Raw genomic sequence first — 21,902 nt, 5'->3', positions numbered from 1 at the left:
CCTTTTCTCAAATACATTAACACAGCATTATGGAGACGAACATACCTCAGCTAACAGATGTTTCACCATGTCAGCATCACTGCAGGTTTTCTGTTCCACATTATCTGTGCCAAGAACTGAGAAGAGAAAAACATACTTGCTGAAGTAGCCTACATACAAGATGACTGCTGGGAAGGGAGAGAGCTAAAACTCAGAGGATGTTGTTTATATATAATACAATACTTAGCTGATAAAACTAGTGGAGGCTGTGAAAATGCATCTTAACTTCAGAAATACCGAACAATACTCATTTGGGAGAGGGATACAATGAGGTATTTAACATTTACAGCTTTCAGCACTATCAGCCAAAACTTGAGGTGCTCACACATCCTCAAATTTAGAAAAAGGAGAAAAATCTCTTAAGATAAACTTTTGAATACAGCTAAGCTATTAAATCATCCAGCCTGCTGGGGAGAGAGGGAAGAGTATATTGGAGCACATCCAAAGATTGCTGAACACACCTGCAGACTTTACCTTTGAAACAAAATTCCCATTAGTGTGTGTGACAGCTATACCCAGGAAGTATGGACACCTGGGACTAGTCATGAAAATGTATTTATTAAATGCTTGATGATCTTAGAAACAGTTAAATGGGATAATGTATGCCTGCAATTTAGATGTAGCGGTAAATCCTTCTTACTGATTACGTGAAGTTTGAAGTGTTTGTAAAACTATTAAAGAACTGAGAATGAGTAGGATTTGAAAAACAGGACTGAGTCAAGAATAAACAAAGCATGAAGAATCTGTGACAACTCTGAATAAAACACAGTGCTAAAACACAAAGCACTGGTCTGCTCTAGTTCTTGTCCTGAGAAACAGAAGATGCTAGGAAAGAAGAAATCTTCATTACCTTGAGCAAATTTGTGAGATCCAGCCAAGGAGGAGGAGGGAAGTTCAATAAGAGCTAGAGTGACAGAAAATGAAAGATGGGGGGGGGAACAAAACAAAACAAAAAAACATAAAAAACAAAGAGGAGAAAGAATTAAAATGTAAGGAGATAGGCAATTTATTTGCATGGATCCATTACCACCAAAAAAACAACTGCATGTGTAAACATAATATTTACACTATTAAAATCTTCTTGGAACTTTTAAAGAACCATTTAAATATGATTCCCTTCAGGGACAGAATTATACATTTCACTTGCTGGTGATGGATGCTTCTGCTTATTCAAGTTCAACAGAAATTTGCTATTTTTGCTTTATGGAATCAGGATCATGGAAGTAAAGAAGGCAGCAATATAAATTTAGTAAATATAGAAATATGTGCTTCAAATGATGGTCTAAGCTAACCTGCTTTGAAACCAATTCCATCATCACTGCACGGCAAAATGAGATTACTATGGATTTGGTCTAAATCTATTCCTGAAGATTTCCCTGACTCTTCTACCTTGTTTAAATCTGATTCATACTCTGAATACACAGTGGTGTTGACTCTCAGCTTTTTTCTTTGTTTGTTCTTGCTGAGGACTACACACTCAGCTATGGGACAGTGAAATGCCAAGCTGAAGCGCACACTAACTTTATTTACACATGTTATATAAACTATATATGTCCTTTACATACGTAATGTCCACAATTAACTGTTTGAAACATAACACTAAGGCTATGTTAATTGCATTTTAGTATAGAAAGAAACTTTCTTGCACTCTTGAAAGACAGGAGATCAGAAAGAACAACACAGAAGAAAAAGGTTTACTGAACTGTTTCTCTAAGAGCTTAACAGAAAAATAAATCAAACTAACAAATCAAACACTTTTTAACAAGTAGATCAGTAGGTATAAAAATCCAACGCATGCTGTTCGAGTATTTAGAAACTCTGAACTTACAGCAGTGCCATTTATTAATTGTATTTCTAAATAGGGCAAAACCAGACTCTTGAGAATGTTTAAAGGACCATAACATGCATTTGGGAGGTCAATTTACCGCTTGGTTGCTGATATTTGTTGCTGAGAGGGGAGTCCAAACTTGTCTGGCTTACTCGTATTTAGCAAATTCACTGTACATACATAAGTAAATTTCAGCCATTACAGGCAGAATATTATAGCCAGATCTCCTGTGGCAATTGTTCCCACCCCGTGATTTCAAGTTAAAGGTTTCTATCCAGTACTAAGTCACATTAATAAAGATTTACACGGACTACATACAAGGTTACTCAGGTAGATAGATTCCTAAAATCAAAAGCAAATGTGTTTACTCTGATAAATGAAATCACAGAACTAACAGCTTTGAAACTTAGGTCTATACAAATTTTTTCATTTTTCTCACAGTACAGGATCAGAATTATACAGTTTGTTATAATTCTCTCTTGCGAAGACGCATATGTGCAATCTCTCCTCACTCACCTTGCCAAGTGAAAGCTGCAAGCACCTCTTCATTTTGGCTAATATTCTTGTTATATTGTGCCATGTCCCTTTACTCACACATACAGAGTAGTTCTAAAGACAGATGTTTTGTAATTCAGTGCTTCTTATGCTACCATAGTTGAAGCAGAAAATATTCTTCCACCTCACTGAAAACACTGCTAGTGGGAGCCTAACTGGTGGAACTCAACTGGTCATTGGATAAACCCTCTAATAGGCAGCAGCAGCCATAAAAAGAGGAGGAGCTCAAGTGCAATAACTGTTGTGTTAATATTATGGTTTTTTACCTTGGATGTCAACTACAAATTCACTCAAACCATGAGTTTAGCATTCTCTTTAGGAAAAAGTGATAGAAATATTTCCATACATATATAGGCAGGGGGAGATAAACACATAAAGAACCCAAGTTATGCTTCAAGAGTGCGATTGTTACATTTATTCCCAATTTCAGTGAACAGAAAGAAAGATACAAGTTTCACCCAACAAGCTATTCAGCAATGATTACAAGTAGATCTTGACTTTTACCTGTATTTGTCTGGGATCTTCCCAGTATCTCCCTGCAAGTTACTAGGCTCAAAAAAGCTAATATGATTACTACATTCAATCTCCTTGGACAGTTTCTAGGAGAAACATAAACCGTGTTTATCTTGAGTTTATATGACTCAGCAGTTTCCACAGCATTCTTAGATGATAAAATTAGTTTTATATGTTATGCCTAACAGTTATCTGTTAACCATGTCAGACATTGTTACAGCTAATTTTTGAGAATGTCAAGAAAACATCTATGCCAACTGTGCAAAAACTCTCACAAGCAACTTACTATTTTCACAGGACACTGTCCACAGTTAAAAAGAACTCACTGGATGAAAGAGGAAGACACCACTTTCTGTAGTACCTTGACAGCCAAATAATACATTACTTCATTAAAACATTGTTGATAAAAACTCCTCCCTCTCACTGCAGTTTGGAAATGCAGGCTCACACTGACTGAAGTTCCTCTCACAGCTCTGTGCTTCATCACCCTGAAATCGCAGGTGTTGACTGGAGAGCTTCAGCACGCCACATTTGATGTAAAGTTCCTTCCAGCACTGACAGACTCTGATCCTACCTCTTCAAAATTAAAGCCAAGTACACACCCCACTGACTACACAACTACCTCAAGTGAACTACAAATGTATTCACTCAACTAAAAAAATCATTTATGCTTGCAGTATTATTATCAGAAACAGACCGAGCAATAAACATTAAGCGGCTTTATAAATACTTTCCACAGTTAAAGAGTTCCAAGCCTGCAATTAACTGATAACAAGATTGCTTTAAATTGTCAAGTACTGCATTCTTAGGAGGTAATATGTTACTTTTACTTACCCATTTGCTATACACCCTGGGTGGAGGCTTAAAGCATGAACAACGAAAAAGCCTTTCAGAGGCGGCATGTACAAGGAAGAGGTAAACATTACAGATTGTATATAAGTACCAAGGTTGTAAATAAATACCAAGCTCACTCTCCAAGTAGTTTCTTCCAATAGTTCCAATATATGGAGGAAACAGGACTTTCTCATTTCTCTAAAGTGATTACAACACATTCTCCTCTTTCCACATGAAAACACCTGAAACTATAGTCAAGTAATTGTTCAGTTCTTTTGGCAACCTTCTATACATTTTATTTTTAACATATTAAAGGTTTCTTCATGTGATCAGAAGCTGTCTATTTTCTTTCTTATGATCTGACAGGTTTAAGGATAAGTTACTTAGTATTTTCAAAACTGGAAGGCATTGATCAACACTGATCTAGTACCCACCTATCTGGCATTTGCACCATTTCTATCTCCAAAAGAAACCATTAACAGCATTTCAAAAGCAACACTGACAAAACATCAGAGCAAACATCATCAAAAGAACCACAGCATCATTAACATTCCTGAAAACACAGCTGCTCCATAGGCCATACCTTTCCTTTTTTATCAAACCTAGTGCAGTTCTAGTTTCCTGCCTCTTTTTCACTGTCACATGATCCCACTCTTATTTCTATGTGAAATCAGCCACAGGATGTGCTAGGACAGCCCTTAGTCCTTGCTGGACTACCAAGAGCTTCCCCTGAACTCAGCTTTTTCTTCCACGTGTCCAAAGTTTTTCAGATTTGAACACTTTATAATATTATTTATTTTATATTTACAGTTTTCTCTTCAAGAAAGGAAAAAAAAATACCCTAGGCCCAGATATACTCACTCATGTAATGGAAGGGCTCCTCATCATGAACTGGAGAATTGATTTCAGGAAGATGGCTATGGCAGGCAGGGGACTGAATCCAGTCTTGATTTTCATACAGATACAGAGAGTCAACTCGTAACTTGTAATCTGGCAACTGTTCTTCTAGCATGCTCACCAACTCTACCTCAGGAAGGTCCTCACTGGAGCAGACATCTGAGAGTGAGTAAATGCCAATAACTATATGTTACTACTAAATTCGACATGCTTAATATTGCTACAGTAGTATACTTCTATATACTATAAAATACTTTATAAAGCTTCAGCAGATTTGAAAATAATTATTCTACTACTAGAATACTTCTTGAATCAACACTTCATTTATGTTGTAATATTTCTAAGTTTCTCATCCCCAGCTGACTTCTCAACTTCCTGGAAAGCTGGTCTAGCCATGATTCCCTCCAACTTCTTGAATACAGTGTAAGTCATGAGTTTCAATTTCTGGCTTTTCCTGTTCACTGAACTAAAACACAGACATAGCAGCTATTGATTTTGTAAGGTTTCACCGGCTTTAGCATACTTACACTTCCCTTTTCTGAAGGAAATTCACTTTTTCTTTGTTCTTCTGTTTATCCTTTTATTTGGTAATGAATATAGATTTAAATAATCTTAAAGTAACTATAAAAATCAACTGAATACTGCCTTGAAATCAGGGAACAAATATAAAGTTCCATTATCATCCATACGGAATCATGCTCTGAGACAGGATACTCAAAATCCTGGAAAGGAAGTTTAGCTCTTCCTGTGTTGTGTCACCCCCCCAGCATCTTCACAATTTATTGCAAAAAAAAAGAAGCATTAATTCTAAGTTGCTAAAATAGTGCATATCAAAGGTATACAATGATTATCTTTGCAACATTTTCACTAAAGATTAAGACTATTTTCAATACCTTTCAGTAGAAAAAAACCCAATGTTGATTGTTGACACAGAATTTTACAAACAATATTTTACAATGGAAGCTGATTTTACAAGCTGCTGAAGAGGACTCACCATTTTTGTTCATTTGCAATATCATATAAGCAATACAATGAATGTGAAACAAAGTTGTCTCTAGGATAGTGTTCTGTAACATGTTAGATACATTCAGGATTTGTAACTTAATTCTTCAACTTACCAGAGATGCTCTCCAAGCCCCTGTGATCAAAATTCATGAGTCCCTTCTTCACAGTTCACTTCTTTGGAAATAGTGTTCTGTAGTCAGAGGGTGCATCCTCCCTTTATTGCTTTGGTAGAAAGATGGCTTTGGTTTAGAGACAGAGTGAGAGCCATCAAGACACCTATAAATTTGGCATCAACTCACTTCTGTAGACTGGTTCATACTTGAGATCTATTGCTATTTTAGGACATGCTTATTTCACCTGGGCTATTACTGATCAGTAGAAGTATCTATAGGATATTTCATGGAAGCTTCATGAGCTTCTCAGCTCAGCCATCATCTAGAAATAAAACAAAGAGAATGTCAAAGTTTAACAGATGTCACTCTTTCAAACGAGACAGATAAAATAATATGACTTTGTCTCTTTCAGTCTGAATTTCCTCACTGTACTATCATTTAACTAATAAAAAAAAAGTTAACATTTTAATCCCCAGCTTACACATTACATGTAAAACGCAGCATTAAAAATGTCTTTTCCCTGCAGACATAACACCTCGCCTTCAGTACTGACTTTGTCAATTTCTCTATAACATTCTTCCTCTTCCATATACTATATTCAGTGTATGACAGGTTCATTCACCAAAATGAGGCATTTCTCTTTTGCTCTAAAGATCAGCAGCTCCAACTAAACAGAAATTTTCTTCAGGCTACTACGCTCATTAAAAGCGATGGATTCTAAAGGCAGGAACATCACTTCACATTTTGATTGCTACAAAAAAGTTTTATAGGACTGTTTGCTTTAATCTCTTCCTCTTTAGAAGTCTGTTAATTAAAAATACTACTGGACTCATTTAAATGAGAAATGAAACTACCATGGCTAAATGAGATGACCCATCAGAACAGAATCACAGAATCACCCTGTACTTGGCACTGGTGAGGCTGCACCTCAATTACTGTGATCAGTTTTGGGCCCCTCACTACAAAAAGGACATTGAGTTACTCGAGCGTGTCCAGAGAAGGGCAACGGAGCTGGTGCAGGGTCTGGAGCACAGGTCATTCGAGGAGAGGCTGAGGGAACTGGGGGGGTTTAGTCTGGAGAAGAGGAGGCTGAGGGGAGACCTCATCGCCCTCTACAGCTGCCTGACAGGAGGGTGCAGAGAGTTGGGGATGAGTCTCTTTAACCAAGTAGTAAGCAATAGGACAAGAGGGAATGGCCTCAAGTTGTGCCAGGGAAGGTTTAGACTGGATATTAGGAATCATTTCTTTCCAGAAGGGGTTGTTGGGTGTTGGAATGGGCTGCCCAGGGCAGTGGTGGAGTCCCCATCCCCGAGGTGTTTAAGAGTCAGGTTGACATAGCGCTGAGGGATCTGGTGTAGTTGAGAATGGTTATTGTTAGATTAATGGTTGGACTAGATGATCTTCAAGGTCTTTTCCAACCTAGATGATTCTGTGATTCTGAAATGACATAACCTATCAGAACAGTTTAATAAAGTAAAAATTCTGCTGTTCCCTTGCCAAGGCTGATCAATCATCTTCCATGTAAAATACAAGAGTAGTTCTAGATGACAGAAAAATACAAAATGAAAGAGAATAAAAGTCTCATTTTCCCTCCTTCTACATTCAGTAAGCACAAGATTCTCTTGAAATCTTACATTAATTTCAAATTTCTCTTCCCTAAGATTTCCCATCACCAATCAGGTTTGTCTCACTGTCTGTAGCAATCTCTCATCTGACAAGATCAAAATGGACAGTGCAGGAGCTTTTTAAAGAAAGCCTAGAGCCTGCCAGTTCATCTGCTTGTAGACTTGGCAGGAGACCAACAAAAAACTTTCTTCCATTAAAGTCAGGTCATATTTGTGAGCAGTATCTTCTTGCTTTGTCATTGATTTCTTTATACAGGTACTTTTTTTATCAGTTTTAATTATTATACATATTAGACACCTATTAAAAACAGTAAGACTGAGATTTCAGAAACATTGACTGTCTGAATGTATCACTGCTTCTAACACTAGTTTGTGATTTTTTTCAAGAGGCTGTTTATTAAATGGACTGCTGAAAAGCATTAACTACACACACACACACAGAGATTCCCCCCTATAAAACAACTCAATATAGCAGAAGGCGGCACTTGAGACCTCTGTAGATCCACACAGCCAAGATGATTATACCTTGTAATAAAGAGTCACAGTAGAGCAAGACAAAAGTCAGTGGCACAGGACAGTTTCTTCACAGCTCTGAATCTCTTTTGAGTTTTAATAATGTAAAAATGAATGCTACTTCCTCTTAAGAGTGAATTTAATCTCTAAACAGTGCAAAGCAGAAACACTACTTGTTGTGGGTCAATGTCAGTCAACCAGAGGGGGACAAAAAAAGAAAAGGAAAACAATCATTTGGCTCAAAGTTTTCTAGACCATCAGGCCAACATCAAGCTATTGAACTGAAAGGGCAACCTCAACTGTAAACCTATGAGAGTCTGCTAGATAAGCAAACACCATAAAAGTTAATGCTCACATTTACAATGCTTCTCATAGCTTTCGTTTAGTGTAACACGGGGCAACTTCTCTGGAAATTCAACCAGCTAACGCACTGTGTAGTACCACCCCACCCCGAAAGTGACTCCATGAGCCTTTTATTCTGCAGCTATAAAACTATTCCCTAAGTGTAGGTTTCTGCAAGTTATAATTGCAATTTAATAATTCGAATAAAACCCTTAAAATATACAACATGGCTTTGAAATACATGACCGTGCTATAAAAGATGATCTAGAAATTAAAATTGTTAAATCATGCAGAAAGACATGTCCTAAACAGAAGCCAGAAAACTTTCTCAGGTATTATTTTTAATCTTTATTTATAAAGATTATTTCCACTGTCAATTTACTATATTCATTCCACACAGATGTACCTCTTATCAGTTTTGTCCCCCTACTCCCTCACAGGCCAATTTCCCATTGATGTTTGAGTCTTTTACAAATAGGTTAATTGAACACAGAAAAAAATAAGGAGAATTCAAGTACTGGAGAACGGCCTATATGCAGGAGTGGTGCTCTCAGGAGGCTTTCTTCAAGGAAGACTCAAGAGAAATGGAAATACCAGACAACATTTTATATACATACATACATACATACATACATATCTATCACAATCTGTGTATTTCTGTGCTCTCTAAATTAAATTTTACTCCATGATATGTGTTTCACATTACAGTTATCATGCAGCTTGAAACAGTAAGCTAAAACGAGGAGTACCCACAGCATGCTTAAGAAAAAGACATCTTGTAGAAGTGAGAACTAGTCCTAGGCCTTTTGCATCCGCCCCAGAGAATCCGAGTTGCTCTGAGGTTTGTGAAATCATCTGGCATGGGAAATGGAAAAGAAACTTCAAAAGAAAGGCAGTGCTGGAGCCCATTCATACCAAGAAGTATTTTAAACAGCATGGAGGGCTTATCACTTATGACACAAGTAACAGTCGTCTTATTCACCAATGTTATAAGACCTGACAAAATGCCCAATGAAAGCTAGACAAAAATTAAAGCATAACCAACAAAAAAATAAGAAAGGCTGGAAAAATATGTTAAAAGCATGACAAGAAATACACATCAGTTGTCTACTAAATGGTAAGATGTCATAGTGTATAGGTTAAAAAAGAAAACCTAAAAGAATAGGAACCACATATTCCATTAAAACACTGATATTTCAGTGCATGATTTGATCTTAGCAGCAAAGAGACAAAAATGAGTGCTCCTGACCACATGACAGATTTTATTAATTTTTCCTTTAATGAGTCAGAAGATCTCTGCCAAGATTAACTTGCAAAACCAACACTGAGTAAAGCAATAGAGAAGTTGAAATAGCTATAAAATATTAAAACTTGTCTTCTTTTTGTAACTACTGCTTTGAACAATTCAAGATAAATGCAAAAAGACAGTTGTGCAATCTTATTTCAGAATGTAATTCTGAAGACATTCTACCACTAGAGAGCTCTAATTCAAATTTGAATTATCAGAAAGGTAAGAGAAGTGGCTTTTACAACTGGAGACCATAGACAAACATATGTGTTAATTTCTTTGTGCATAAAGTTAAAAATATATCCAAAATATGGGTGTGTATTTTGACAACACTGAAACTCAAATGTAAACATCCTGTTAATTCCTGCTGTGTTCCATTTGTTGACAGCAGTTGACTCCTCACAAGCACTTGGAAAAACTAAACTAGGTCTGCTCCTCCACAATTCCAGGATGCAAGACCTCTGGCCACAACTAAAACAAACAAAATTTCAACAACAAAGAAAATTCTCACTTGGTTAAGAGAGAAGGCAACATCCATTTTCCAAAAGGAATCCAACTGAACAAGTTAATTATTTCGAGATGACAAATTTTACTGCTATGTAAATATGCAATTAAAAAAAAAAAAAAAAAGCACTGTCATTAACACAGTCCTTTTTTCATTACTAAATTTGGAATGGTGTCAAGCCAGCTAATAACAATAAACATATTTTGCATTTCAAGGTTAAATAAATAGTTCTATTCTTATAGCAAACATGAACACACTGAACTGCTGCCAAAACATTTCTGGGACTAGCGCTCAGAGTCAGAGGCCAAATCCTTCAACTATACAGTATGAGACGGAGGACAAAGACTATATACTGAAAAACAAATATATGTGAACATGAACTTTGACTATCACAATTAACACTTACTGTGTGCCTACCACCCATTATTATCATTATTATCATTACTAACCCTACAGAAACCTACTTAGTGCTTGTGTTTCTCTCATATAAGGGAAAAAAAACTTACAAGAGGATGCCAACACAATCCTAATAACAAGTATAATAATCATAAGTAAACCTGCAACAGACCTTCAACCATAAATAGTATGGTATAAGAAAGGAACTGTAAGGAAACCAAATAAAAACAAACACTCCCCCTCACCTTCTGGGTTGTATGTAATTTGGGGTGGGGATAAGTGCTCACAGCAGAAGCTGGAGAATGCCTCTTAGAAGATGATGAATATCAACGGGGTCATGAAGGTGGCCACAATGGTCCCCTCATCCTTTTTATCCATAGCTATGCCAAGCCAGACTCACTTTTTCTCATTTGTAATAATCCGTATTCTCCATAAGTAGCTCCAAAACTACTTGTTAGGTACATGTATATATGCTTTATGTATAGTATTAAATACCACAGTTTGATAGTAAGGTTTTTTAAGTCCTACATGCTTGGAGGTTGTCTGTATCACCCTCAGGACACAGTCTAAAAATAGCATACACTTAACCGAAGTCTAACTTCATCTCAAAGTATGAATGCTACCTACAAGAAATACCCATACCAAGTTTTATTAATTCTCAATTCTTTTCCATAAATGCACAATCGTAGCTTTATGCTACATGTATCCACTATTTCTCGCAGGTTTTCTTCTTTCGGAAGAAAAACTTCTACCTGCAAGAAATAATGGATACACATAGTAATGTCATGATCACAGGGGAACCAATCTCTTTTTTCAGAGAAAAAAAAAAGAACTGTCACGAAATCCAGTTTCTGTTGGTTAGAGACTACAAAAATGTGATATATGTTCTTGAGGCAGGCACTGTGCTAATATTTCATTATAAAAGTTGTTACAGGCTTCTTTTAAAATTGAAGCTTGTTCTCTATAAAGTATACCTGAAGCGAACTTAAATAACATTTAAATTAACTGAAATCACTAATACTTACAGTTCATGCGTGGCTGAATTAAACCCCAAAAGTGGTTTAAGTTTCTTAATATGAACCCCAGCCAGTACTCAGCATCTTAACAGTTATAATTCTGTATTTATTAGAATAAACCAGACCTATAGATCTATAGACCAGACCAGATCTATGACTCAGTCACCTGAGTATCACCAGCAACCTAACTAGATAGAAGTATCCGTCATCTCTTTTGTAACCATCTCCATGAAAACGCTATTTTTGTGTCTTCTTGGAAAACTAATCAATTAATCGCATTTATCACTCCTGAAAGACAGCCCTCCTACTGCAGAGTATTCACCCCAGCAAGGCCTCTAATAGAGGCAAACCACCATCAGAAAGGTCTGTCATTTGCCACCAATCTATTTTTTAAGTCATATTTTCAGACACTGATAACAGAAATTTGATAAACTGATACAGTTCTAACAGACGACACCATCGCATCAGAGGGTTGACAAATTTCAAGTATTGGAAATTAATTTTTTTTCAATTTATCTTCAGTGTTACAAGTGTAATTTAAAAAGTCTACCTATCCTTACTCAGAAATACATCTTTTGAAAGGTAACGAGTATCTGAAAGCAAACCTAAAATTGACTGTTGCCTTGCAATGTGTGAAGTTATTTACTAGTATAGTAATTATTTGCATCAGCCTCTCAGAATCAGTCAACAGCTCTGAAACCTAACCAAAAACTAAGCATGTATGCAACAGCCTACAGTCGAAGATTACATTAAAAAAATAGTAACACAAGGATGCAACTCCACATAGCCCTTTTTCACTAGGATGGCTGACAGAAGAAAAGACATCTACTGACAGATACTCACACTACAGTGTAATCAGCTGATCGGGACGTAACAATGTGATTAAAAAGACAGAAGCCAAAGTCTCCTTGCCCTCAAACCCATACGTAAGCTGGACAACTACTGAAATGTCACCACGCTTCGCCTCCCCGGAGCAGTGACACAAACGCCCACGGAGAGCCCACACAGTTGCGGTACTCGAGGCGGGCAGGAGCTCCCGAGCGCGCTGAAGGTCACGGCAGCCCCCGCGCCTGCAGCCGCCGGCACCGCTCCCAGCCAGAGCCCAGCACCTGGCTGCACCCTAAGCCCGGTATCGAACACAACTGCCGTCTACATTACCACGGCGAAAAGAGTTCTGCCACCTGCAACACCAGAAAGGAAGGGGGACCCCTTACCTGCCCCGCTCCTGGGACGGTTCGCCACACGGGCCGGCGCCGCCCGCCCGCCCAGGCCCCGCGCTCCTGCGCCCGCCGCAGCCCGCCGGACCCCCGCGGCCTGCGCCGGGCGCAGCCGGTGCCCCAGGACAGCCTGCGGGGACCCGGCTCGGCGGGGCGCCGCGGCTCGGCGGGGCACGGCCCCCCCGCGGGAGGGGAGGGAGGGCGCGGCCCTCCGGGGGGAGCAGCTCGCTAAGCCACCCCTGAGGCGGCAGAGCCACCCCGAATCAGCGCCCAGCGCCGCTTACCCGCCCCGCGCTTCCTGCGGCGCCCCCCCTCCCCGCCGCCGCCCGAGGCCGACGGGGACAGCCCCGCGTGTCGTGAGGCGGCGACTGAGGAAGGACCCCGATGGCTTCCGCCCGGCTCCCGCCCAGGACTACAGCCCCCGGCTGGCCGCGCGGCGCGGAGGGGCTGCCGGGCGCACGACGAGGCCCACAATGCGCCGGGCCGCCTGGGGCGGGCGGCCCCGCCGCCCCCCGCCGCTCCGCAGGGGCTGGGAGCGGGGCGGGGTTCCGGGCTGGCGGCTCGGCTCGGCGGTCGCGCCGGCCCCTGGCCCTGGCCCTGACCTCGGGCGGCGGCGGCGGGTAGGAGCGGGCGCTGCCTCCCGGCGGGGCTTCCGGGGCTCGGGGCCTGCCGCGCCCTCAGCCCCGCTGCGGGGGGAGCCGGGCGGGCCGAGCGCGGGAGGCGGCTGTGGGGAGCGGCGCGGGGGCCGCCGCGCTGGCAGGGCCGCAGCCGTGTCCCGGCCGCCGCGGGGAAGGCGGGGGACGCGTTTAACGGCGCCGGCGAGGAGCCCGCTGGGCAGAGCCTGCGGCGCGTCGCGTCTTCGCGTCCCGTTACTTTTGTCGCGGACGGATCGTCTAACTCGGGATGCGCCACCGAGAGGGGCCTCGGGCGCTCCGAACGCTGCGGTAGGAGCTGCAGCCCGGAGCGACGCGCGGTACCGGGGCTCCGGAGCCTCTGCGCTCCCCAGCGCACTGGCAGGTTTTCCCGTTTTTCTTTCTGCCCCGCGTTGCTCGCTGCGTCCGAAGCTTCGGCCGGGCTAGGACCAGTGTTTCGGTTTAGTGTCACTGCCCGCAGTACAAAAAAAAAAGGTGTGCGATACAGAAAACTGTGGAAACAGGGAAAAGGTTTATGTAGGGACATGATCCAAAGCCATACTGCAGATGGAAGCAATGTTAAACTACATAAGTAAAACAAAAATTAAAATTTTGCATTTGTAATGTTACCTGAACAATTGTGGATTGTGGACGTTTTTGTAGGCTGGCTGTACACCTACCTTTGAACAAATTCTACGATTTGACTTCTGTGTATCATAATCTTCAGCTTAGCTTTTGTGGTTTTATATTCCAAGCAACAGAATAAATTATCTTGTATAATGGAACGAGGTGTCTTTCCAGGTAGGAGAAGAATGCTGTAGCTATTACAGTGCCGGCCAGCGTGTCTTGAAGCACCTGCATTTTTTTTTTCCTACTCTGTCACAGACTTCCTCAGTGAAGTTGGATAAGTCCAGCCCTAATCCTCTGAAGGTGCCCAATACCTCTCCTTTTGTGTCAATTTTTCATCTTTAATAAGGAATTACATTATTTCTTTATTTCTATTACCCCTATTTTCAGGGTAAAAGTATTAAGGGTTAGTTGTGGCTTGGCTATTTGGCAGTGGATGGGGTGGCAGGAGCTTGTTAGTTTTTCAGGAGTGCTGCTTTGATTAAATAGCATACATAATTTAAATGTGGGATATAATCGAATTTAGCTCCTTGATACACAAAACGATGAATTTCCGATATAGTACTTCTTTTTACCTTTTTTTAATTAACTTTCAAGCAGTGATTCCATACTAACATGGAACTACCTCCTGTAGCTGACTTTGTCAGCCACCAAGTAGGATTCATCATGGTAGAAAACTTGTTTGTAGCTAAAATGAATTAGCTGGTCCAGCTCTACGCTTCAGAAGATTTGATATGCTGATTAGACATAGTCATCTTTTTCTCCTCACTGCCTAAACTTTCAAAGAATCAGACATAAAGTAAATCTACTGGAGGACTTTCAGAGTGTCTTACTCTGATTAGTGAGGGAGTCTGAATGCTGATTCTGCAGCCTAAGTAAAGCAAAAATTATCGGAGTTGGTTACCTTTGGTTTTTTTACTTAAATCCCTTATACTAGTATTTCCCCTCTCACTTGTGAAATATAAAGTGCAATTGCTCTTTTTTTTGTGAGCTAGTTCAGCTGCACACAGCTGAGCCGAGATCTGACTAGCACAGCTGTGCTCCTTTAAAACAACAGACAATTATTTCTTTTCCTACAAACTGCCAGGGATTTATGAATCTGTTCCTTTTTACTTATGTCTTTAACTTGCAATTAAATTGTTTATTCAAAAGTGGTAATAAGATTGTTAAACCCATGAATCAAAAAGGAAAATTTGAGTTGGAATACATGTTGTTTATCCTCAGTATGGAGTTTGAAATCCATATGCTGCTTAACGGCTCAATAGAAGCAGGCTTTCCCAGGGATGTAGTTTTGTGTGTGTTAACTGAGATGAATGCCTCACAGTTGTGATTAAAGATAATTCCATTTATCACAGGTTTATGTATGATCTTACATTGCTACTTTAATTTTTCTAGGATAAATATGAATTTTCCCCTGATCTAAAGCAGTTCCATGTCTTGTTTGGTAAGTCTGTATTTAAAAATCTTTGGCAGTCATATGTTAATGTGAAAAAGTTCTGGTGAAATGTCTTGCTTGAGGGGATTTCCACAGCACTGAGATGTTTAAACTTTGTTGTATCAACTTTTGGTGAAGGAAACTGTTTAGTATCTCTTCATCATAGGTCTGCCATGCATGACCTCTGTGCTGTTTCTTAACCTCTTACTTGACTAACTTGTAGCAGAAAACTTTCTGAACTCGGGCTTATAGGGGCTACTTTTGATGTTTTCCCACTGCCACGTTTAATAAATTACAGCAACTCTGTTAACATTCACTTGTTTCTGTTCTTGAGGACTGTTCCTGTATTCTACGTACACCAGTTGAATCAATCAGACCAGAAGAGCTATCTCAGAGCAGTGTCCATGAATGCCTGGTAAGAAGAAAATAGAAACATTAACTGGCAATGTCAAATACAAAGCTGGTACATAATAAAAATAATCTCATTAGGGGGTACTTCATATTAACAGCAAAAATAACCAGAGTACGCTGAGGGCTTCCACTTTGGAAGAAGACTATAGGTAACTAAGCATTACTGTTAGTCTTGTACCAGTTTAAAAACAAAACACACACAAACACACACACACACACACAAAACCCCAGTAGCTTATAAAACTATCAGTGTAATGGTAAAAGCACCAGCTTGAATATTGTGACTGGAGTACCTGATCTTAGCATTGTAATTAATGATATTTCTGCATTAATTTTAAACATGTAAATGCTTAAGAATCACATAGTCATTTTGAGAACTGTTTTTTCCTGACTGTTAGGCTGATTCTGATCTAGCCTGGATTCCCCCATCTACAGGAAGGAATGAAATGGTATTTTGCTCTTCTAATGTCTCTCACTATGAACTCCAGCTGGAAATAGGTAACATAAGTGTACCGTAAAATATTTATTGTTCCTGCAGATATGTGCTCTCAATAGGTTATTGCTAACAGCAGTAAATATTAAGTTTGGATAATGTATTATCAGCTGACTAGAACTATTCTTCTGTCTCCTTAGTTCAGAGGAGAGCAGAATATTGCTCATGTTCCAGTAATCACTTACTTTAAGATATAAGACAAGTCAACAATTACCTGAATTTTTCTCCTGATATTTGTGCATGTACATGTCAGTTTTCTAAATCTGTGGTATGTGGACAATAAATACCGCATTAAGTAACATCATGTCTTGTCACTTGGCTATCCAAGTTGATTGTTCTAAGGATGACTGCCCTGAATCCTATTGTGCATCCATATGTTTATGTAAATATGCATGCTAAAAGTGTTGTTTATTTAGATGTATAATTGATACTGACCAATGTTTCAACACTTTTAGTTCTAAAAATAGCAGAGCCATGCTTTAAGTATTGCTGGATATATTTTGTTGCAACTACGTAAGTTCTTGACAATCTTAAAGAAAATGTCATGCTGCTATCAATTGCAATTTTAGAACTGTAAAATTATTTCTAAATACAAAGGAAATTACGTGGTGGATTATTGTATTTTCCAATGTTAAGGTAGCCACTTTGGTTTCAGGAAGGAGGTTCAACGATTTAACTTCAGTCTACCTTGCACGGCATACGCCTACAGGCATGCAAGTTGCTGTAAGGATCACAGACCTAGAAAATTGCTCTGAAGAGCATTTGAAAGCCTTACAGGTAAAACAACAGCATTTCTACACAAGTCTGATGAAGGTGGTGATGAATACATATGAGGTTATTAAACAGAGTTAGCCTTTGTGTTTGTACTGAGTCATTTCAGTCAAGTTTTGCTTCCAAAGGAACAGAATATAAACAGAAGGCATGTGTAAATTTGAGAGTTGCTTTCTGAAGAAAACAGTTGACAAGTGTTTTGGAAATACTTCTGTAATTGTACAACTTTTTCTTTTAAACATGTTCTGTACTCTGTATTTAACACCAAAACTTTGGACTATGAGCAAATTAAATTTACTTCAGACAAATGCAATTATAGGCAAGTTATTTACATTTTTATTGAGGGCTGCAACGTTGTATAAATGCACACAGAGAACAGTTCTTTCTACTGATTACTGATGTAGTTAATGCTCTTAGTAAGACTGTTGTCCTGTGGTTAACACATCCACTTTTATTTAAATCTGTAGAATGAGGTGGTTTTATCCCACTTTTTCCAGCATCCCAATGTAATGACGCTTTGGACAGTGTTTACAGCTGGTAGTTGGCTTTGGGTCATCTCCCCATTCATGGCCTATGGTAAGAACTGTTAACTGCAATTTTGGAACAGGACAGAGTTGACACAATCTGGTGGTCCATGAGAGGTTTTTCTTTAAGCATCTCCTATCTTGTAGAAAAACAAATTTCCCAAACCAGTTGTTTAGAGAAGTCTTCTGTACGTAATCTTCCTCCCCAGTGAAGACTGGTATTTAAATGGCACTTAGTCCTAACACCCGCTATGTGAGGCATGGAAATTTGGAGATGTATTTGACTTTATACAACTTTGATTTTTGCCAACAGAAAACTTGTCTAGGTTGAATAAAGTTTTGACATAGACTTTCAGTTAACAGAAGCATGACTTGAGTGTGATCTTTGCCTGATGAATGTATCAGTTGCATTCATGTAACTGTTCTTGACGTACCATAGTCAATATAAAGATGAGAATACTGCTCCTGATGAACGTATACAATGAAGCAAGCATAGACAAGTAATTTAACAAGACTTGTTAGGCTTAGCTAGGTTTTTTTCACAACCAGGTTCGGCTAGACACCTGCTGAAGACTTACTTTCCTGAAGGAATGAGTGAAGCTTTGATAGGGAACATTCTGTTTGGTGCAATCAGAGGATTAAATTACATGCACCAGAATGGCTACATTCACAGGTAGGAGAATGTCAATAGGTAAGAATCAGGTTACAGCATCCAGTTTAATAATTCAGTTTTGCTTCAAAACTAATTTTCAGTTTAAGTGTTTTCTCCTTTCTTTTTCTATATACCTTCTTATGTCAGACAGTGCAGAAGCAATTTTTTTCAGTAATCCAGCAGAAACAAGTTTGTAGAAGCTTAACAAGAACAGTATTCATATATTATTTAAAGCCATTTGTTACAGGGATTATACATCTGTCTGGTTTTGTCTCCTTGAAGCAGAAAAGAATCACAGTTGCTGAAAGGGCTTCCTTACTTTACACTCTTTGCAGGGAAGGAGGGCCATCATGCAATTTCTGGAAGTTTTTTCTTGCTGATCATCTCTCCTCTCTCTTGGGGCTGTATTAACAAGACAACTCATATTGAGTGAACAACTTCATGAAAATAATCTGCTAAACAGAACTGCACACTAACATCGCACTATCAGTTAATTAAATATGAAAGCCTTTCTACTCGAGTAGTACTTTGAGTAATTCTTATTACTAAAATCTACCACTTTATGTTACAGGAATATTAAAGCTAGCCACATTCTGATTTCAGGGGATGGGCTGGTTTCTCTCTCTGGCTTAAACAACCTCTACAGTTTAGTTAACAATGGACAAAAGTCAAAGGTGGTATATGATTTCCCCCAGTTTAGTACATCTGTGCTTCCTTGGCTGAGTCCTGAACTACTGAGACAGGTTAGTATAAATTACACTTCATTTTTCCTATTCAAAGCTACTAGAAGTACTCAACTTCTAACTAAAGTCTGCTTGTAGAAGTGCAATGGAAGCTGCTGAACTGCAACTTTTAAATAAAAGTCATAGATGTACTGAATTTGTAATTCTAAAGAGAACCGATTTTAAAGCTGTCAGTAAGGTGCTGCTGTACTAAGTCTCTTTAGCTGACCTTCCTGGAAACTACTGTAGATCCTAAAATTTGTCTTCAGTACAACCATCAGAGTTCTGAAGAAAGCCTCAGGTTTCACAACTTCATTACCTCAATCCCATGTACATTACAGGGTATTAAAATCTTGTCTTGAAACAGACACTTGTATTTTTGTCGGCACTGCTCAATGGCATCAGCGATCAGTAGAGTTTTCTTTCTCTCACAGGATTTGTCTGGGTATAACGTGAAGTCTGACATTTACAGTGTGGGAATTACAGCCTGTGAATTAGCCAATGGACATGTTCCTTTTCAAGATATGCCTCGCACTCAGGTATACTTCAAAACACTCCAAGCTTTTTTTGTTTTACTCGGAGAAACCAATGCTATTACTGCTGAAATGGTGGCTGTTTTTTGTTATTTCAAATACGCATGCTTCTTTCTTAGATCAAATAATCCTTCCATTCCTGGAGTTTTACAGCTTAGCCTGAATAGGTCTGCATAGTTGTTGAACTCTCATACTGCTATTCCTTTCTACTAGATGCTTCTGCAAAAGCTGAAAGGTCCCACATATTGTCCTTGGGACATAAATACCTTTCCCCGTGGGGAATCCAGGATGAAGAATTCCCGATCAGGTGTTGATTCTGGAATTGGTGAGAGCATGACACGCACAATGACCAGTGAAAGACTACAAATTCCCTTTTCCAAAACATTTTCACCTGCTTTCCACAACTTGGTAGAGCTTTGCTTGCAACAGGACCCTGAGAAAAGGTAACCTTTTAGTGAAAACTGATTTCCTGTCACTTCAATCTAAGACCAAGTATAGCCCACAATGTAGGATACAGTAATTAGCTGAATTCTGTTAAAGTCAGAAGTACTGTGCAAACACTACACTTAACCTTTTGGGTTTGTAATTTAAGAATTATCTTGCCTGCTAAAGGAACCATGCTTTTAAAGTCGTTTGACCCCTGAATTTCTTGTAATATGAATGTACTTTGTAACAAGTAAAATTAATTTTTAAACATGCACTTTGTCCAAGAAAAAAACCAGATACACATGTTTTTCAGTACTAGGTCTCTTCTGAACGAGGCATTAAATTCCTTGTTAAACAGAAAAGCGAAAAAGCCTTTAAAAATAGATTTCTTTAGTAGCACCTTCACTACAAATTGAGGCACAGAATGTAGGAATTTTGTGCTACTTTTCTCATGCTTCACATTTGTCCTGTGGATGAAAAAACATAGGGCTTCAATTGATTTGTCAGTCTGGCCCATTTTCCAAAAGCAGTATTTTACTTTCCAGAACATAATTATATTGTTCATTTTATGATCCAGGCCATCCGCCAGCAGTTTGCTTTCGCATACGTTCTTCAGACAGGTGAGTTTCCTATATTTTGTTAAATGACACACCTATAACCTAATAAGCCACAAAATATTAGTTGGATTGCAAAATAATTAAGGTAGCAGGAGCCAAAAACCATCCTGTAACAGCATATCTGCTTCAGACTTTTTTTTTTAAAACAAAATGGTATTGGTAGACTATAGGAAGCATAAGAGTAATCCATTTCCCCTTTGATAAAGTTGGTTTAACTAAACTAAAGTCAGCCTAACTAATAAGAATAGCTGTTAATATTCTTAATTTAAAGCAGAACTGCATAGCTAATGTAATTAGTCTTGAAAGACCTATTTAACTTACTCTGAGGAAAGCTAAACGCCTCATCCTGTTATTTTCAATATTGAAACATGCAAGAAGATGGCTCTGATTTCACATGCTTTTAATGTAGTCAGATGCAAGGTTATGTAGACTTTTATGTGGAGCCCTGTTTTAACTTTTCTTCTTTCTAGATAAAAGAACAAACACAGAATTCACTACTGTCTCTATTACCACCTCCTATTCAAAATAACAGATCAGAGTTCTTGGCACTACCCTCAACAGCAGTTGGGACTGAACTTGGAAATCTTACTGCAAATCAAGATGATACAGACTGGGAATTCTAAATAAATACCAAACAATTGTACCTCTCCTGTGCTTCAAAGAAGGAAAATGTGATTTGTATTTGCTGCTCTAGTTTGTATGGTTAAAATACAATTAGACAAGGTGTACTTGAAAATGCCGTTGAAGTGGCCATATTTCATTAACTACTTCCTCTGCTGGCATTGTGCAGTGTGCCTCACTTTCTGACCGATAAGGAAAATTGTATATAGAAAATGGCTGAATGCTTATCTCCCTCTTTCAAAATATTTCTTAACAAGAGAGTTCCTGCTGTCATCTTACTCTGTACTGTATTTTCAGCTCATACCGCTGCAGTCCCTGTGCCTTTCTGAATTCAGACTTGGGTTTTGTCTGTGACCTTACTTAAGCAATCTGTTTGTCTTTTTGTTACCACACAGATCATTTTAGTAAGGAGAAATCCTCCACTTCCAAGTTTGCAACTGCACAAATTAGTTGCTTATGCAAATAAACGTTTCTCTCTTTACGCATCCCAAAAGGGATTTTTCTCACTTGGCATGCTGTCATGCTTGCCAAAAGTTAGCTATGCCTCATTTTTCATGCAGTTTTAATACTGGGTGTTTCCCAAAGATGTTAAGCTACTTGAAAATGTGACTCATGCTCTTGCATTTTTCTACATTCTTAGTACAAATTTGTGCTTTTGCATCTCCATTTATTGTTGTGTCATTTTAGCAATTAATCTGAGGACCTCTTACTATGCAAAATAAGTCTCAAGTTATAACAGGTACGGGTTACTT

General features: G+C 39.1%; 2 protein-coding genes across 9 annotated transcripts in view; one reads left to right on the top strand and one right to left on the bottom strand.

Annotated features, from left to right (window-relative positions):
• TRAK2 (trafficking kinesin protein 2) overlaps nt 1-13,095 on the bottom strand; it is a 28,051-nt gene extending 14,956 nt beyond the window's left edge. Inside the window, exons 1-5 of one of the 4 annotated variants that reach the window (XM_074911273.1) lie at nt 12,971-13,095; nt 5,785-6,106; nt 4,631-4,825; nt 890-943; nt 46-116 (exon numbers count right to left, since the gene is read on the bottom strand). In XM_074911273.1, the coding sequence (XP_074767374.1) occupies nt 46-116; nt 890-943; nt 4,631-4,825; nt 5,785-5,821 (357 nt within the window). In that variant the 5' untranslated portion in view covers nt 5,822-6,106; nt 12,971-13,095. Of the gene's footprint in view, nt 1-45; nt 117-889; nt 944-3,769; nt 3,822-4,630; nt 4,826-5,784; nt 6,107-12,683; nt 12,799-12,970 lie in introns of those variants that run through there. The other 3 variants (XM_074911274.1, XM_074911275.1, XM_074911276.1) reach the window with 3 other exon arrangements.
• A 92-nt stretch (nt 13,096-13,187) lies between these two features.
• Nucleotides 13,188-21,631, top strand: STRADB (STE20 related adaptor beta). 5 transcript variants are annotated; one of them, XM_074911278.1, is made up of 12 exons: nt 13,188-13,306; nt 15,341-15,389; nt 15,715-15,795; nt 16,190-16,289; nt 16,940-17,061; nt 17,523-17,631; nt 18,129-18,252; nt 18,803-18,974; nt 19,388-19,492; nt 19,700-19,929; nt 20,490-20,532; nt 21,000-21,631. In XM_074911278.1, exons 2-12 carry the CDS (start codon nt 15,378-15,380, stop codon nt 21,150-21,152), a joined length of 1,251 nt encoding a protein of 416 aa, XP_074767379.1. In that variant the 5' UTR covers nt 13,188-13,306; nt 15,341-15,377; the 3' UTR covers nt 21,153-21,631. The 5 variants fall into 5 exon arrangements, with proteins under 5 accessions (XP_074767379.1, XP_074767383.1, XP_074767382.1 ...); XM_074911277.1 differs by lacking the exon at nt 13,188-13,306 and adding an exon at nt 13,349-14,248; XM_074911281.1 differs by lacking the exon at nt 13,188-13,306 and having other exon boundaries at nt 13,344-15,389; nt 21,062-21,631.
• Nucleotides 21,632-21,902: the final 271 nt, after the last annotated feature.

Source organism: Athene noctua, chromosome 7, assembly GCF_965140245.1.
Source record: "Athene noctua chromosome 7, bAthNoc1.hap1.1, whole genome shotgun sequence".
Classification (NCBI taxonomy): Eukaryota; Metazoa; Chordata; class Aves; order Strigiformes; family Strigidae; genus Athene; species Athene noctua.
This window is presented reverse-complemented; position numbering and strand designations above follow the sequence as displayed.